This window comes from Anguilla anguilla, chromosome 6 (genome assembly GCF_013347855.1).
Source record: "Anguilla anguilla isolate fAngAng1 chromosome 6, fAngAng1.pri, whole genome shotgun sequence".
In the NCBI taxonomy this organism is placed as follows: domain Eukaryota; kingdom Metazoa; phylum Chordata; class Actinopteri; order Anguilliformes; family Anguillidae; genus Anguilla; species Anguilla anguilla.
In genome coordinates this window covers 25,461,572-25,480,097 of record NC_049206.1, presented here as the reverse complement: position 1 = coordinate 25,480,097, position 18,526 = coordinate 25,461,572, and the positions used below count along the sequence as shown (strand labels likewise).

The 18,526-nt window shown below is 39.8% G+C and overlaps 2 protein-coding genes and 1 long non-coding RNA gene across 5 annotated transcripts in view; 2 read left to right on the top strand and 1 right to left on the bottom strand.

Moving 5' to 3' along the window:
- Positions 1-7,659, bottom strand: part of LOC118230038 (casein kinase I) — a 40,412-nt gene extending 32,753 nt beyond the window's left edge. The window contains exons 1-2 of one of the 2 annotated variants that reach the window (XM_035422737.1): positions 7,506-7,659; positions 113-935 (exon numbers count right to left, since the gene is read on the bottom strand). In XM_035422737.1, the coding sequence (XP_035278628.1) occupies positions 113-340 (228 nt within the window). In that variant the 5' untranslated portion in view covers positions 341-935; positions 7,506-7,659. The remainder of the gene's footprint in view (positions 1-112; positions 936-7,505) is intronic. The other variant, XM_035422738.1, reaches the window with a different exon arrangement.
- LOC118230041 lies at positions 6,464-7,751 on the top strand. Its single transcript, XR_004765786.1, has 3 exons — positions 6,464-6,572; positions 6,831-6,954; positions 7,615-7,751. It is a non-coding gene; the product is annotated as an uncharacterized LOC118230041 (long non-coding RNA).
- A 3,280-nt stretch (positions 7,752-11,031) lies between these two features.
- On the top strand, positions 11,032-13,264 carry LOC118230039 (peroxidasin homolog). 2 transcript variants are annotated; one of them, XM_035422740.1, is made up of 4 exons: positions 11,032-11,150; positions 11,502-11,777; positions 12,331-12,594; positions 12,926-13,264. In XM_035422740.1, the coding sequence occupies exons 1-4, from the start codon at positions 11,072-11,074 to the stop codon at positions 13,036-13,038; spliced, it is 732 nt and encodes a 243-aa protein (XP_035278631.1). In that variant the 5' UTR covers positions 11,032-11,071; the 3' UTR covers positions 13,039-13,264. The 2 variants fall into 2 exon arrangements, 1 of the variants encoding a protein (XP_035278631.1); XR_004765784.1 differs by lacking the exons at positions 11,032-11,150; positions 11,502-11,777 and adding an exon at positions 12,182-12,217.
- Positions 13,265-18,526: the final 5,262 nt, after the last annotated feature.

Here is an 18,526-nt window from a genome sequence, read left to right as displayed (position 1 = left end):
AGTTTAGCGGAGGTGTTGTTTGGTGTGCAAGTCAAGAGGAGGTGTTGTTTGGTGCGCAGGTTTAGCTGAGGTGCCGGTTGGCGTGCAGGTCTCGTCGTGGCGGTGTCCTTACCAGTTTGATGGCCACGTACTCGTTGGTGTACAGGTTCTTCCCCAGCCGCAGCTCTCCGAAGTTCCCGCAGCCGATCTTCTTCCCGACGCGGAAGTTGGGGCCGACCATGAGCACGCCGGAGTTGGTGCCCGCGCTCCGGCCCCCGTGCGCAGTCCTGCTCCCGGCGGCCTTGGACATCCTCTTCCCTTCCTCTGCCTCCCCCTTCCCTCCTCTCTTATCAAAATCCATAAGCTTGTGATACCCCGGCTTCTCCACGGTTACTCCGCTGCCATGCAAAACACAGAAACAACTACCGAGGGAGGTGGGCGGGCGGGAGGGAGGGAAGGAGCACCGCACGGCAAAGAGGAAGGGATCCGGCTTAGTACGCGCGTATACGCCCGACCTGCAATCCAAAAGTCTTTTTAGAAAAAGTAAACGGAGAGCTTGCAGCAACTGTACCCAGATGGAGGTGACGAAAAGCGTTCCGGAATGAAACCAGTCCTCGCTCCGGTCCTTCTCCGCGGCTGTTGGCTTCTTCTGTTCTCCGGGGTTTCTCCTCCGCCGACGTCAGAGCAACATGATCGCCCCCTCCTGGAGAAAGCGTGAGCGAGCGCACACACTGTGGAAACGCCGGCACGCGTGCGTGTGCGCATGCGAGCGATCCCGGTTAGTGCAGCCGCAGCCCCGACGGCCAGCTCCCGCCTGCGCCTCGCAGCGCCTCCCCCTGGCCAGGCTGTGGTGGTGCAGCAGGCATTCCTGGGGTTTTCACACTCACGGTGGGATGCACAGCGAAGATCTCCGATGGTGGGTAGCTACTACAGCCAAAGTACCTTTTAGTGGATTTCTGTTAAAAAACAAACAAACACAATTTAACAATTTTCTCTCGGCCTACAGTGAGCAAAAGTCAGTTAGACAGAAAGTCCAGTACATGCTCAAAGAAAAGCATACAGAGTCAGTCACATGCAAAAATGCTTTCATTCTCCAGTATTCCGGACTGTTAGACAGGTCATTTATAGATTTAATTTAGACACAACTCCAACACCATGATACATACAAACTTCAATATGAAAATATAAAATACATAAATATAAATCTTATCAAATGAAGAACAGAGGCAGCATATGGATGCACGGTGTTTTTCGGCTATATGTTAAATAATGGCAGGCCTAAGACCAAACAAATTACAAACAAAAGGCTACCTGCAGCTAGTACCGTTAAATTGAAATTTATGGACGAAGTACCGATTTATACTCTTGTTCATTCAGCTACAATTATAGCTTGCAAAAAAGGCAATAAAAGTGTCTGACATTTTTGTGCCAAATGTAGACTAACTTCCTCAGTTGGCCTGCTTGTGTTTTGGCCTGTTGGCTCACAACACAAAATGATTTCCAATCCATGTCACTAGAACTGAGCAATCAATCAGAGAGCTAGAGCCTGGATAGCATAGCGTGAGGATGAGGTTTCAGTAAGAGGTACACGCATGAAACGGCCCCATGCTAGTTAGCAGAGACACTATTTGGATTTTTCATATAGGCTAGTTGAAGAACCTTTCCTTTTGTTGGTGCATATAATGTTTTGAATGTCATCTTTGTATACCTGTAGCCCCAAACAACAAGAGGAAACAAAATCTCCCACTCACCCTTGGCGACAGCACGGTATTAGCTTGGTGCTAAACCCCCAGAGTGGTGCCAACTTAACAACAGTGCAAACATCACAGAGGAGAGCCAGGCATGCAGATTCTCTCTAGTCTCTGTTATCAGGAGAATCTGCCTGCTCCTCAGCAACCTACTCAACCCAGCTTCCAGTGTGGCCACTGGTCCTCTCCCAAGCTGACTACAGTCACACTTTCTTTCCTCCCTCTGCAGTTAATCCACAATGCTGCCTCCCACCTGGTCTAGAACCTCCCACATAACCCCCCTCCTCACTGCCTCCCACTGGATAGCAATGACTGCTCCCATTAAATGAAAAATCTTGGAACTAGCCTATCGGGCTAACAAGGGGGCTGTCCCTTTTTCCCTTCAAAAGATTGCCAGTCCATACGCACCATACACACCGGGAGTCCTCCATTCCCCTCCCCCGAACCTGCACTTCCCAGTCATGACTTCTGTTCCAGGGCCTCTGTCGAGCTTCTGAGGCAGACCGAACACCCACCTCCTCGGACTGCACATCGCTTCCTCCACCCCAACCCACTCTAGAGCTTCTGCCTAGGCCTGACGCCAGATTCAGTTTCTGTTTTCAGAGCCTGCGGTTCACCACGGCCGTCTCTGTAATGTCATTTACGACTCATCTGGGTAGTTTTGTTCTTGTACGTATAACTTAGTTTAATGTTCAATAGGGTAGTTGACTGTTCCTCAATTAAGCCTGCACTTCATGCACTTGGGATTACACTCATCTCCTCTATGGAACAACAGCACTTAGATCTATGATCTTGGATAAGAGCATCTGCTAAATGCCAGGAAAGCACAGTAAAATGAAATGGGGCTAACAAGGTTTCTACCTGTCCAAAGCTAAAGAGGCTTACACCATTACTGCTGTGATGACATCAAAAACCTAACATTAACTAATACGAGCAAATGAAACCTGGCCCCCACCAAATTATTATAATGTTTTAACGGTAAATATGGCATTATAAATCCACCTTGTTGCACATCAGTCCAACAGCCCTGTTGGCAGACTGAGATAATGGATGTAGTGTATTTAAGATTATACAAGCAAGTATTAGGCTATTGTATGACAGAAACAACACTAGATTGAATACAGTGTTTCTAACTGTACTGATAAAATACAAACAAATAAAAGCAGAAATATCAAACAAGGACAAGGCTAGCTAGCATTCTGCAATTACTTCTAGGCGTCACAGTACTACAGGAGAGAAAATCGGAGGAAAGGAATCTCTTACTGATGAAAACTGGTTTAAAAAAAACTAAATTCTGCAACTATGACCAGTGCCTTTAATGAGCCACTTGCAAGCCTGCCAAATGGACTATAAGGCCTGTTCATTAGCTAAGTATTGATAAGAAACAAAAAAGCAACAGAAAATACAAGCCTTGAGTTGCGTAATCTTGATCGTGAAAACAAAGCATCAATTACACAACACATTGTCTTTACATAGAGAAGGATACAGGCTTGCAGAAACAACATGTTCTAAACATGTTGTGTTGAAATGCTAGTGGACCATGATTCTCAGCACAGTGATTCTCATGCAACCTACTTGAAAAAGTGCAAGGAAAACTCTGAAGGCTTTAAAAATTGATAAATGAATAAATAAAACAGGTACAAAGCAAGCAACAATCCATTTCCAGACTGTCCATGGAGGAGAGAAACGGCAGGGCAATCGATACGGGCTGGAAACATTATGCACCGGAGGCTGGTGAGGACAAGGAGCCATCTCCTTTCGAGAAGCATTATCTGGCGTTCCTGAGTGCCGGGTCTAAAAATAGTCTCCAGCCCTGGACACTGGCTGAGGTTCCACGGACGGAGACGCGCCTCACAGTGTGAGAATCCAAACCAACAGTTTAGTAACCAGGCTGGACATCTTTACTTTACTGCCATTTAGGAGATACGCTTATTCAGAGCAAATTCAACAGGCGCGCAAAGCAAACCCGGCCTTGCGCATTACGAACTGAACATCAATACACCGAAGATGAACAAAATAAATACTTTGAAATTCAAGGAGAATGAGGAATTCAGCCTGCACAAATTTCTGTAGGCCACATTGTACAGAACTGTGATTAGCAAAGAGCCTTTCCCAGCAGCTATTCATGTGTGTTATACAAGAACCTCATCTCCATTGAGAGAATTTATGATTGCAGCCTGAATCTATGGCTGCTGACATCATGAATTGAAATCCCTTTGAACCACTGGAGGCTCCTCCTTAACGATATCCTTCTGGGAGAAAGCAGGTAAAGCCAATCATACTGGCACTTTCTGCAGGACAACAACTGGCCTCCTTTCTGTGGCATGGCTAAAATTAGGTGGCTACAGTCCAATGCACTTCCAATGACATGACTAGGAAGGCTTCACCAACAGCCTACGAGCAAAAGTGGCCAGTCATACACGGACAGTGGCGATCTCACTCTCATACACTCCCTCTCTCACCAAACTCAAGACATGCCCGGACTCCTTGATCAGTGCAGCCCTCTCACGCAATTCAATCACTTTCCCTGAATCGGACACTAACCCCATCCCTCACCCAATTCACTCACTCTCGCCCAGGGAGGGCAGACCATGCTGCAACGTAGCTGAAACTCTCTTCTGTTTCATAGTCAAACATAATGGTGGCTCTTTGTTAGCATTTGAACATGCAACAACAGAGAATAAACATAGGGGAAGGCCAGGCACTGGCCAGGCCAGCTACATCTAAATCAAACCTTTCTGGTCCTTGGGAATTAAGAGCTTGTGCCACTTGAGGACTGAGAAGGAAAGAACTGATATTCATGTTGATAATTGTGAATAACTGCGATCAAATTAAGCTTAATGTGTCTTAATATGTACAGTCTCTGGAAACATATCGCTGTACAAGCTGCTTTGGAATTGCCTAAAGAGCATGTAGACTTCCTTCCTTTAGACCATGAACCCCAAAATGTCCCTATACCAGCCATAATCCAACTAGTTGTCAAACACTTCTGGAATTATCTAAAATATCCTTCAATAAACACAAAAGTAGCCAGGGCCAAATATACAAAAACAGAATAATACACAAAATAATATTTAAAAACCCCAGAAAGTAACTTTCATTTAAAGCTCACCCAATAGAAATGATTGCTGTGCTAATCAGATTTTTTAGTTCTTTTTTCCTTCTGCAAACTGCGTGCACCCACAGCCAAAAACTAAGAATAGTCCACGAGGGTTTAGAGGATCACGGTTTCTAGTCGGGGACAAAATAACAATAGTTATGAGCATCTGAAATAGTTACTTATCCACCCCAGCTCCCTCTCACTGTCAACCATGTGTGCAAGTTTAGCGATATAATCAGTCCAGGCACAGACCAACTACCACCATGTCACAAACAAGAGGAACAGGAGAGACCTTTATTTTTATCATGGGATGATGGCCAAAGCATGTTCACGATACAGGCTGAATGTGTAAGAATAATGGAAACCAATGAAGAGAAACAGGAATAGTCCTCCTAGTCGTTTTCTTTCTGTATGGTTCTTTTTATTCCTCGGCTCCCTTCAACATATTATGACACATCACCACATTCAAACACTACCCTTTTTCAGCCCAGACAAAATTACAAACCCATTTTGTGAGTTGTCTAAAAATAAATACTCCCTGTGATGTAACCTTCATTTTAATTGCATGAAGCAAAACAAGGGAATTGCCCTATTTGAACCCCTCTGCTCGACAACAGAATCAGCGTGTTGAATTCAGCCAATAAAAAATAGACCAACATGTAAACATTTGTGCAGGACAGATTAATCCGAAATTTTTTATCATTTTTTTATACGGATTCTTTATTTTCTTTGATTCATGACAAGCCAGTGTGATAAAAGGCATTAAATGAAAAGCTCAACCTCTGCTGGACAGTTTCAATGAAACAAGAAGTGGTTAGCCCATGGGTGGCAGCGCTAACCTAGCCTCCTAGGTGCCAGCCGTGTCTCCAGTTGAAGGTGGAGGACATTGCAATTTTTACCGTGACCTCAGTGAATCCTCCAGCAATGACCTGGACTGCAGATCGGAGGGCTGAGCTTTACTGGGGTACAAATTAAATATTGCTCTATGGCAGAGCCCTGTGTCTCGCCAACGGCTGGGAAACGTATCTATCAAAATTTGTCACAAATGTGAACTGCAGTCATTTCCAGAAGAATTTCATCTTTATCAACAGCTGCCAACATCTCTCCATGGTGACATCAGACATACACATTCTTTTGCTGTGTCACTCAAAACTGCATTGGGACATGAACAAAGGCTGTTCAAAGTATACAATAAATCAGAGTTTTGGCATCCACTGAAAAAATATTTTTCCTATGCATTATTACTAAGGTGACTGATATTGGACTGTGGAACCTTTCCTCAAGGTTATTTTTGCAAATATTCCATTCATTTTAGCCCAACACAATAGTTGAGTTGATGAATGGAATCACACTGAAATTATTAGCTAGATGAGGCTGTATTCCTAATCGAGCTAATAATTTCATTTTGTGGTAAAGTTATTTGAAACCCACAAAATTGAGCATGACCCTCTAAAAATGCTTAAGCCACTGAGATTGATTATGTATAGATTATTTCTTAGAGGCGTTAACACCATTTAGTCCCAATTAGTACTGGTAAACCACCTAGCCTTATTTTTACAATTCTAACTCTTGCGTAACATATGGTATCGATAATTAACGTCCTCAGCTAACTTACCAGTTAAGCTAAGTAGGTTGTGTGCAACGTTACAAAGGAAAGGTATCACTCCCAGAGCTTGTTTTTAAAGCTAATTAGCTAGCTAGCGCTAGCTGTATACCGCTGTCCAAATAATGTAGCTGTCTACATTGTGAGTTAAATAGATTTTCTTTAATAGCTAGCTATAACTTTACTTATCTAAAGCAAAGTGTGCAGAATAAAATCAATAAGGAAAGATAACCATAAGCTAAGTAGCTAGCTACAAAACTGGAAATACAATGTTGCAGTTGGCCATTTCAGCAAGTTAACTAGCTAGCATTGCGATGTAAGTAACGTTGGCCAATTTGTTGAGCGAACTAGATATGTAAGTTACATAACTACTGTCTTGATCTGTGTTTTTCCCTTTCAGATATTGACGCTGGCTAGAATAAGTCGTTTGGGCCTACTTACACCAACCCAGCGGGACCCATTTCACCACGTCGATTCATTGCAAATAAAATGAAGGGGGCGACGACTGAACTTCGGAAATATTGGTAGCTACACTAACATTACGTTAGTGTTAGTGTGATCACGGTTAGACTTGCACGATCCGACTAACACACCAGACCATAAATTCACATAATGCCTGACCTTACTACTAACCCGATAGCTAGTAAGATTAGTAGTTAGTTTGCTAATATTAGATTACGTTAGACTAGCTGACTTCCTATCTTGTGGCCTAGCTAACTAGGTAGTTGCATTCTAGGCTGCCGAACAAGTTTAAACTGGGCATAGGGCATTACAATTTAATTAGTCGTATGATATAAATTAAGGGAATAGCTAGTCCGATTGTCTAGCTAACCAGAACGGCATCAAGATATTATTAAGCAAATGGGTAGAACGTGCTCGGGTAAATTGTATTTTTAAATAAGTCTACGTTTGTTGCAGCAACATCCACTGCTAGCAAGCTAGCTAGCTAGTAAGCTAACATCAACTGGGCAACTCCTTAATCCTCACAACCGAAAACATTTATTTTCTCTCAAACAGCTACTAACGAATAAATACAACTGATCATAGCATTGACGAGAAGAACAAATCATTTTACCTGGCGAGGTGCGATTTTACGCGGTGTGAATTCCCATTTTTCCGGATTTTATAGATATTTTCTTGATTTCATCTCCTTCTCTTTCCCTTCTTGCTGTTGTCTCTTTAAGCCTCCCCAATCAGCCAGCAAGCATTCTGCGTCGCCCAGCGGTCCCGTGGCTACTACTACGCTGTCAAACCAACGTATTCGCTATAGAGAATACGTAGTCATAAAAATTCGAGCGCCCCCGGAAAAAATCGTGCGCAGCTCCGGTGGTGGTTCCTGAAGTCAACGTATTGTTAATCACAACAAAAAACACTCTCAACGTAAAAAATGCCAAGTTACTCACAATGCACTGTCTATAAGCCATTCATTTTAACTAGCCAAATCTAGGCCGTTAAAAGTATTGATTAAAAAAATGAGGCCAAGTTACAACAACCAATATTGGCGAATATTTGCTTATAAAAATTCAATTCAATCCAATTCCAAAGCAATGATGCACAATGTTACCTAAATTATTTCATGTAGCTTGGTCCTGCGTTTTTTCATCTTATCATTTTAAAGGAATGTGGTCATTCCAACTTTATGTCACATTCGAATGTCAAATGCAAATTATTAAGTGGAAATAATATGCAATTCAGCTGTGTTACACTTAAAAATGGTAAAAATAAATAAATAAATAAAAATAAATAAATAAAGGTACTATTTGTTTGAACAATTATCTGCATCTAGTGCTTTAGGTGTATAAAAAGCACATCATGAATAAAATGCATCATCATTGTTGTTGTTGTGGTCTTTGTTGTTGTATTTCTTATTATTATTATTCACATTATTTTGTAAAAAAAAAAAACAACAACATATTTTCAGTATTTATTAAATATTGAATTTAATCAAAATGTATTTAATAAGCCTAAATATTTGTATGTGCTGCCATTTTTATTGGTATTTATTTATTTATTCTATACACTTGGCATTTTTGTGTGTAAATTTTTTTTTTTGCTGAGATATCATTTATTTTTGTAAAATGTTTGTCTGAGTAACTGATAATAAAAATAAATATAAATTTATAAACCATAAGATAATTAAATCTAGAGAGAGAGGCATGCATACACATACATGCTGTACATGAAAACACACGTACATTCTAGCTCGAAGAAACACAGGCATGGATTCAGTCATTTTCCTTTACCATGAATTACAAATAAATGTATTTCTTGTCATTTTAAATGGATTACAGTAAGTATTTTTAATGGGTTATTGTATACACGATGGACCTTCTGATTGTTTGTATGTCCGTAGATGATCTACAGGCCTAGCTAACATTAATTTAAAAATGTGCCATTTGCAAGGTAGCTACAGTAGCCTAGTTAAAAAGTAGTTAACACTCACTTTAAGAACATCCATAAACCTTCCGTCAAATCCATATGGCTCCCGCTTCGTGTGTTTTTGTAAACTTAGGCCTAATTATGCATTGAACATTCTGCTATAATTTGAATATCAATATTGCATAAAAATGAAGATATAAACATACTTAAATAGCCATGAACAGACAAATTGACCATAATTTATCTGTGTTTGATCATTTTGATCGCTGCTTGTAACGTTGCAAAATGACTCCAGTAGTACCCAGCTACACCCTACCATAACAAGTGCAATAATAGTCAAGGCAGTGGTTCTCAACCTCGGTCCTGGGGGCTCACTGTGTATGCTGGTTTTCATTCCAACCACAATTGCAATCCCGGAATTGTAACAAGCTATTATTTTTCCTTAATTAGGTGCTTTTCATGTCAGAGGGATTATTTGCCCACTTAAACCACCTTGTGTCAGAAATAGCTATGCATGCCATGAAGAATAAAAGTCCCATATTCACATTGTGCTATATTGCAGACAATTACATAAAGACTGAGGCAAATCAACAGGTTCCTAATTGGGGAAGTGTGGACACCTGGCCACCAAATTTAATCATTTGATAGATAACAAAGAATTCTAAAACAAAGAAAAATGATAACAAGTCAAACTTAGCTAATTAGTTTAAGGGAAATATTATGCACTTAAACACGTGTTCAGAAACCTAATTAGGAGCCAATTAATTCCCGTCTTTTATTTGATCTGTTAAAAAATGTTACCTCATTTTAAGTGATTGTTTGCATATATAGTTTGCATATATAGTTGTTTTATATATATAGTATGTTTCAAGCTTTAATTCTAATTCTGTAATGCTCTGCAAAACTAGAATTCTAATGGCAGTGTTACACAATTCTCATAAAGTGTTTCTCCATTATCTCATAAACATATCAACATCATAGATAGAGACGCTGCAATATACTATGGTAGCTTGAAACAAGGGAATCAGAAATGGTTGTATGCCCTGACTTCAAGATAAAGTTTAAATATATGAATGTTATGTCATATTTACACAATAACAAGACAAGTTTAAGTTTATTTCAGTTTAAAGTGCATTTTCACAACAAGGTCTCAACACACCAAATAACTCAAGGAGTAAAAATAAGAATACATTATTCAAACTTGAAACATGTAGGCTATCAAAAAGGTAGAAAATAGATAAATATGAGCATTAGCACACAAATACTGATAAAAATTAAAACAGGGAAAAGCAGATAAAATTAATTGCTAGGTGTATTAAAAGATTGAGGTCAGTGGAGGTACAGTAAAGGATATATATGTGGGTTTTCAGTTGTGAATTTAAAATCGTGACCACTTCTGTTTGTCCAACCATGGCAGGAAGACATTTCATGAAGTAGGAGCACTATAAAAGAAGGAAATGTACACACACATGTATGTTTGTCTGGTTTTGAAATCACAAAGATTGCAGAGGTTGGTGGCACATGTAGGACTCTCTGCCGATGTGCGCAGATGTGACAGATAACATGAAATCGTCAGGGAGAGTTTGCAACTAAAAGACACCTGGGGGGTTTTGTTTCACATTCAGTTGCATTTTTGTCTGTTTCCAGTCTGAACCCTTATTTGTTATTTAACAATTAAAAAAACCTTGAGGCTGCTGAGGTACATGCTGTGCGTACTCTGCATACATCTGCTTAACTCAGAATGGTACCAAGAATGCTGATGCACACAGACTGGTCTTAAACAGAATGTCATCTAGAGTGGTTTGCCTAAATTTTCTGAAGGTTATCTTGTAAAGCAGGGTATTACATGTATCATGATGTGGTCATTTTGTTTGGTTTCTTCGGATATTAACTATTTTAAATTTGTTCTGATTGCGCAGGATCTCTAATCCTTTCCCTTTTGCATCAGTGTTCCTAAGGAACTTCATAATGGATGCATTTCATAGGTTCCACTGCATTCACAGGTTGCTCATTACTACTTAGCTCTACTTTGGGGAACTACAGAGAAAGATAAGAAATGCAGCCAACTCAAGCTGATGTGGAAAGGAAGGCACCAATGAAAATGTAATCATTAAAAATGACCAATCAGAAAAATCTGTGGCGACAGCCGCCAGGACTGGCCTTTGTCATTTGTGTAGCTCGCTAGCTCATTTAGCCATTTCCTGAGTAAGTTTAACCTGAGTGATAGGAGATAAGGAAACAGTTGGTCCTGAATTAGGTAAGATGCAAGATCTGAACATACGTGTCAGCTTTTACACCCAACTATGGTTCCTATGGTCAGTACATTCATTCGTAATCAGCGGTAAGTACTGAAGAAAACAACATCCACAGTATCTCTTGAGCAGCCTTTTTATTATTAAACTCATGTCATTCTTTGGATATTATTACATCATTTTAATTGTTGTACAATCAGTTAATGACTGACTATTACCAAACCTAGTAAAATGATGTACCGGTTTTAATCAATGAATTACAAACAACCTTGAATGAATAAGGTAACTTACCTTAAAATGATAGTAGTCTGGTCTACGTAAGGCTAAACATATTCTATTTGTAACATTAAATGTAAAGCTAAAAGATAACTACACAGAATCAAAATGGCTTAGCAAATACTTATGTGTAAATGTGTGTATGCATGCATGTTTTAATACAGACAGCTGTGATGCCAAAATCAACATGGTCCGAGACGTATGGCAAGTGGGCATGGGCCACAACTTCACTCTGATATGCGAGTTTGTCTGCATCCCGCCGTCCGACACTCTCCATTGGTACAGGGGTGCCAGCAGTGTACTGAATCAGACCACCAACCAAACCAATTTCACATTCCCTCTGCATGTGGAGAGAGCAGGGGAAAATCACAGTGGAGAATACTACTGCGAAACACACCCGCCAGTTGTCTCTAGCAACACTGTGTTCATCAGGGTGGTGGGTAAGCCAATAACCATCTTCATTATAGCAATGAAACCTACTCTGCAACAAGATGGCAAAACATTTAGTTAGTGTGAATGAAATTCAGTGAGTGAGCCTTTTTCTACCATGTGGAAATTTTAAAAATGCATCAGGTTGAATCAAAAAGTATTTGTAAAACTATCAGGCTTCACTGTATGCTCAGATTTAAAGATCCTCATTCAAAGGTTTCCAAATAAGGCTTAAGATGTTTTGGCATGCTGTCTACGTCAGTGAAACAGTGCAGGCCAGTTTGAAAAGCGACAATTGTGACAAAAGTAAGAATAATAAAACGAGTATGAAAATCATTTAAATAAATATTCTCTATGATTTGTGTATAATATAGCCTACTGAGGTATTGCCAGAGGAAGAGCTTAATCACAAAAAAACAGAGGCTTTGTCTACGCATCCAGGTTCGGCCAGGTATCACAGCATCATTAGGAAAGATTGCACTTACGCATAATTTGGGGTGAGCTGTCACGATATTATTGTGACGCTAACAATTCGTCTTTATTTTCATCTCTCTCACTGTGCAGATTTGTCTCTGAACGTGTCCAGCACGTCAGCGGAGGTGTTTGAGGGACAGACGGTCGAGGTGAACTGCACGGCCGTTTCACCTCTCAACGCTACTCTCTTCTGGGGACGCGGCGGGTGCGACGACCGCCAGAAGGTGAATGGCAGCGGGACTCTGCGGCTGTCCCCCGCTACCGCCCAGCACCGCGGAGATTACTACTGCTGTTCTTCCATTCCCACCCTCACCCCGCTCCACAGGTTCAAGAAGGTGCAGGTCACAGTACTGCGTGAGTCAACGCGCTTATCGTTCGCTTACTTTCGAGTAGCAGTTAGCATAATATCACGTCACATAAACCGTAAGCATGGTTTTTAGTGGATGGCGATTGGTTTGGATGTGAATAGACCTCGACATTAATGTCAACCACGATTATTATGCTTGTTTTCTTTCAATCTGTGATTTCAATTCATTTAATCAAAAGTGACATTTTTTCTTGAATGTCAGGGGGAAACCTGCTGTTGCGTTAAAGCGCAAGGGCTCACACAATGTATCACTTTGTGTTTAGCATTGTCGGGTCGCGGTTACATCAGCATTCTTCTGTTATTTCCTTCCTTGTTTAGGTCCCCAAGGTATCCTGCAGTGCCAGGTGTTGTGGTATTTGATGTGCAAAACTGGGATTTTCCTCATCTTCTCCGCTGCCGTATTTATCTTGGCCTGCAGAGGGCAGTCCTAAGCTAGAAAACCCAGAGCCCACGGGTATCTTGCATAAAATTGGTTTGTTCAGGAAGTGGCTTGCAAACCAACATTCACAAACACAACTATCCAAGTATATAGATATTGTGCTTCCATTAGATTCTGTATGTATTACCATTTGTGTCATGAAGTAAATGTGCATCTCAAAATGTTTTCAATTTTAAAGAGCAGTTATTCATTTAGACAAAGCATAGACTGCACATCAATAAAGAACATTTCCTAACAATCCATCTGTGCATCAAATTATTAATGTCCAAATAATGTCAGGCTGCAATGAAATGTCCACAAATGTTTTAAACAGAAAAAAACTAACCATGTTCAATAGCAATGCTATCTCTCATAAGAATTCATAAAATGTTGGGCCATCTCAGATACCTATCCCCAAGTTTAAATTAAAGCAAAATAATATGTACAAGATTTAAGTAAAGCGTTACATACAATACTGAGACAACATACTTGTAATACTGTAATACTGAATTGAAGTATTTCATATGTTATGTAATTTGAGTCAATTTTGCAGTTTGAATGTCAGTTTGAGTCTTATCTACAGCTGAAGCATTGCCTTCCCTCTAACACATGTCCAGATACAATATTTCTATCACCTTCATCTGCCTGTCTCTTGTTTGCTAAATGAACAAGATCTTACAAAATGTGTCATTTCATTTATTAGCTTGAGACTAAGAACAAAGTGTTGATACTTGCGCCTTTGTCATTCCTGTTTTGGAGAGAACAGGAAAGGGGTATCAGAAAATGATGTTAATTATTTCCTGACTTGACATACAGCGCAGGCAGGGTCTTTTCTGAAGTTAACTGTCCATGACCCTAGTACCCAGTGAGAAGTGAACTTGGGAAAATACTTTCTTACAAGGTTATTTTCCATTGTCTAAACATGCTTACTATGCTTACTGTGCATCCTAACCTGAATGCCGTATTCATAAATTCACAGATAATGCGCAGTGTCAAGATTGTTGTCTTCCAGAATCTGACCAATGATATTCCAGAGATATTCTTAAAAGGAGATTAGCAGAAAAAAAAGGGAAATGAAGCAAAGGTAATTTCTTGGGGGCAATTAAAGAAAACAGATGCATTTACCAGGGCAAGATGAACAGATACACAGTAGATGGATGACTAGAAACTTCCTTCTGCCATTGGTACTATCTGATCAGATCTCTGATTTTCTAAAACGTGATCAGGTGACTGTGCTGTGAGTACATCTTGTGGTACATTTTGTTTTGGCACCACAGTGTTACACACTTCTTCTATTGTGAAATTTTAAATGACAATATATTATTGTCTTTCATGTTGTCTACGTTGACTGGATGGGAGAGGGGTGTGTTATGTAGAGTCTGGATGGGAGAGATGTGTTATGTAGAGTCTGGATGGGAGAGATGTGTGTTATGTTGAGTCTGGATGGGAGAGATGTGTTATGTTGAGTCTGGATGGGAGAGATGTGTGTTATGTACAGCCTGTTGTCTAAGGCTTTGACAAAGAAAATGTAATGACAGAGGAGTAAGGAAGAGGACAAACAGATGCTCTCTATCACAGGCAGCAGTGTTGGGTGTGGCTGGCTGAAGAGAGAGCGTTGGTCACCTCAGCTAGAGATTAAAACAGACAGACTTAACGAAGCAATGAAGTCACTGCAACAAGATTCAGCAGGGAGCACCCTGCCAGCTGAAGCCCTCCCTGGGCAAAGCTATGGCCAAATAAGTCCCCTGGGACTCTCGGCCACTGATGCCACTGGCAAGATCAGGTTTCGAACCAAACCGTGAGGCGCACAAACGCATTGAGGTCAAGTGCTTCAGCTCTGCCTCAGCCACCAAGGTGCCCCTCAGAAGCCACATTTTAGCCCTTTTAATTATTACATTATTTTTTTACTTTCCTTTCCCTTTGTTTTTCAGTTAAACCATTGAGAAGAGGTCTGCTGACTAAAGAACTCGAAGTCAGACAGCTGAGCCTTTTCGCATGCACTGTCACCAGTAAAGAGACCGGAGGCAGACACAGAGACCAGATAAGTAGAAATTCAGACAGATAGACAGACAGGTTACTGCACAGCTCCAGATACTTGAAGGTTGCGATAAAACGTGCACAGCCCTGAGGATATGACTCACACTGATAAACAGCTATGCTACTGCGGTCAGTCCAATAACAACAATGCAGAAGCAGAAAAACTTCACTTCAATCGCCACCTAAACAATTTTCACATGTGTTTTTGTAATATACATGCATTTATGTGCTATAAAACTGAATGTTGCTATTAAAGGGTTAGTCTTCCTTGTCATCAGATCCACGTTGGCACTCAAGATTTCTTAGATGTTTGGAAAATTCCCTTTCTGAGGTTTATATCCTTTGAAAACTTTGATATTTGCATCTTAAATCATTTAGATTTATGGTGCAAATTAGTGTTGTGATTAAATAGAGACACTTGGTCCATGGCACAAGTATGGTACGACACAAAACAACAAATGAGTACATTCAGCAGTTAAGAAAAAAGAAAACAAATGTGAATGTTAAATTGTGGGTTGAACTGTCATTTTAAGAGGTCTGTACTCCATTGTACTGTTGTCAGGTTTAAAAAAAAAAAAAGTTATTTAATTACATTAAAACAAGCAATATGCATTACATAAAATAGTCTTTAAAGGAGATTGTAGTTCAAGTATTATTTGATAATCAAGAAAATTATCAAATAATATATATGATAATCATTGCCACCCTCAAAATTTAAGAGCATGAAAATACAAAGATTTTGATTTATCTTTCAAAATTGGACAAGCCTAGTGCATAAATAGGAATATAATACTGTGAATATAATTGTGTTACTTAATCATCATGGGAGCAGGATGGCATTTTACTCAAAAAATAAACTTAGCAGTAGTACACCGTTTGTCTTGGTACTGGTACTGGACTTTTCAGCAATGTAATGTGGTTACATTGCAGTTCCAGTTTCCCTTTCACTGTTGAAACCTCCACCACCCTGGCATTAGTAGTGAGATGAACACACTGGAGCTTTTCTGAGATAATAAATGGTGATTTGGATGCTTCAGTGGGTCTCCCAACTACACTGGCAAAAGTGAGGACTCTCAGACTGTACCAGAATCTGAGCACAGCATTGGAATGAAAACAGTCTCAAACGGATATGATTTCTTGCCAAACGCAGCATTCTGTACTTGTGTGTGTTTTTGTTTCATCCCCGTCACAACCAGTGGGTGTGCCCCAGTTACCTCACACGGTTCATAACCCATCTTGTGACCAGTCAAAACTACCCTCCAACCCACAGCTGTACAGCATGACCTACTTCAACACCCACTGTATACCTAAAATAGTAACCTTCATCTTTCACCTCCTGCGGAAATGTGATTTTGTGCTGGTATATAATCACCAAGCCAGTCCCAGCTCTTCATAGCGCATACTAGAAAGCCAGCTTACACCTCCAGAGGAAATGCTCAGTTAAAATGGAGGGCAGCACCAAGTTATCAGAAGACAACATGACTGCAGCCTGGTGTGCCATGCCATTTGTACATAAGTGAACAGCATTGCACCAGAATGTCAGATTGCAGAGTTTGCTGTGCAATTAATTGTGAACAAATCATATATTTAACACAATCAGATTAGTCAAATAATGACAGCAGTGTTACTGCGAGTACTAATAACATATCATGACTATCCAAATAAAATTTTTAATTAATACAACTAAGAAGAGGAAGCATTTGTAACCTAAAATATACATTTCCTAACATGCCGTCCTATTAGCCTACTACAAGGGAACACTGCCCTCTAGTGTAAATATAACATACATGTAGTACAGACATATACATTCTATAAATTCTCGACTATTCGAGATTACAGCTTTAGAATTTAATTGACAAGAAGTCTATACAACCATTTTTTCAGTCTGACAATTGTAGTATATATGATACTGAGCATATATCATTATGCATGTGATACTCGGAATTCATGTCAGGTTCTTTTGAGAATCTTTATTCATGTTTCCTTTTGGCTGGACCGCAACATAAACCCTATAAACGTGAATGTCTGTGACTGACTGAGTGACTGAGTGATGAAGTTACACCATTGGTCGGCCGAGTTATGAAGTTACACAATTGGTCGCCGGTCCAGCCATATACTAGGTTTTGACCTGGTCTTGTTTCTTTCTACTCTAGCTGATCTTATTTTTTTAAAACTCAGATTTCATATTTCTCCACATCCAGAATTAGTACCAACCTGATATTTTAGTCAATCTTTTTACTGTTGCAGTGTGTCACGAATATGAAGTCAGTGTGTAAACATGAGATCAGAGGATACTAAGTTAATAGGCCTCATTCACAAAACTTTTCTTAAATTATTCTTACTTTGTTCTTAAAAAACTTCCTACAAAAAATTTCTAAAAATGAAAAAATATGGGATTTAGGACACATGTGCAGACCTTTGTATTTGTGCATATTCCGGGTGTATGAGATGAGGAATGTTGCCTATTTGTGCAATCCTGCTGTATGTGATTAGCATAAGGAAATGGCCATGAACAAACACAGATAAGAAAAAATGATGAATGACAAAATATTCTTGGAAATATTCTTACACACAGTTTGCGATAAATGTGATCGTACACGTTTCATGAATGAGGTCCAGATGACTTTCTCATCCATCATATCTGCTCAGCATTACTTTAATTTTCACCACAGGATACAAAAAGTATGGTATGACACATTACATTACAGGCATTTTAGCCGATGGTCTTATCCAGAGCGATTTATACAGCTGGATATATAGTGAAGCAATGCTTCAGACCAATTCCTTACCCATTATACTACACTGTCACCCCTAACAACTGTCATTTTAAGAGGTCTGTACTCCATTGTACTGTTGTCATATTTCTTTATTCTTATTTTCTTATTGCCCTAAGATTAAAATAAGCAATACAACATTACATAAAATAGTCTTTAAAATCGATTGTAGTTCAAGTAATGTATTAAAATAATAATATGATAGTCATTGTTGCCCTTTTGTTTCAAAATTTAAGAGAATGAAAATACGACAATTCAGATTTGGTTTTCAAAATTGGACATGCCTAAAATATAAATAGGAATAGAATACTGTGGATATATTTGAGTAACTTAATCTGGACGGGGGCTGGAGAGAATTTTACTCAAAAAATAAACTTAGCAGAAGTGCACTTTTCACCTTGTTAATGGTTCCGGACTTTTCAGAAATGTGGTAACATTGCAGTTACAGTTTCCCTTCCACTGTTGAAACCTCCACCACCCTGGATTTAGTAGTGAAATGTACACACTGGTGCTCGTCTGTGGTAAAAAATGTTTCAGTGATTTCTGTGATGCCGAAAAGTTCTTGGAAACGTTCTTAGACACCGTTTACGATCAAATGTAATCGTACATGTTTCGTTAAAGAGGCTCAACGTCTACAAGCAGCCGGATGTACGTCTCTTTCTTAATATCTACACTGCATTACTGTAATTT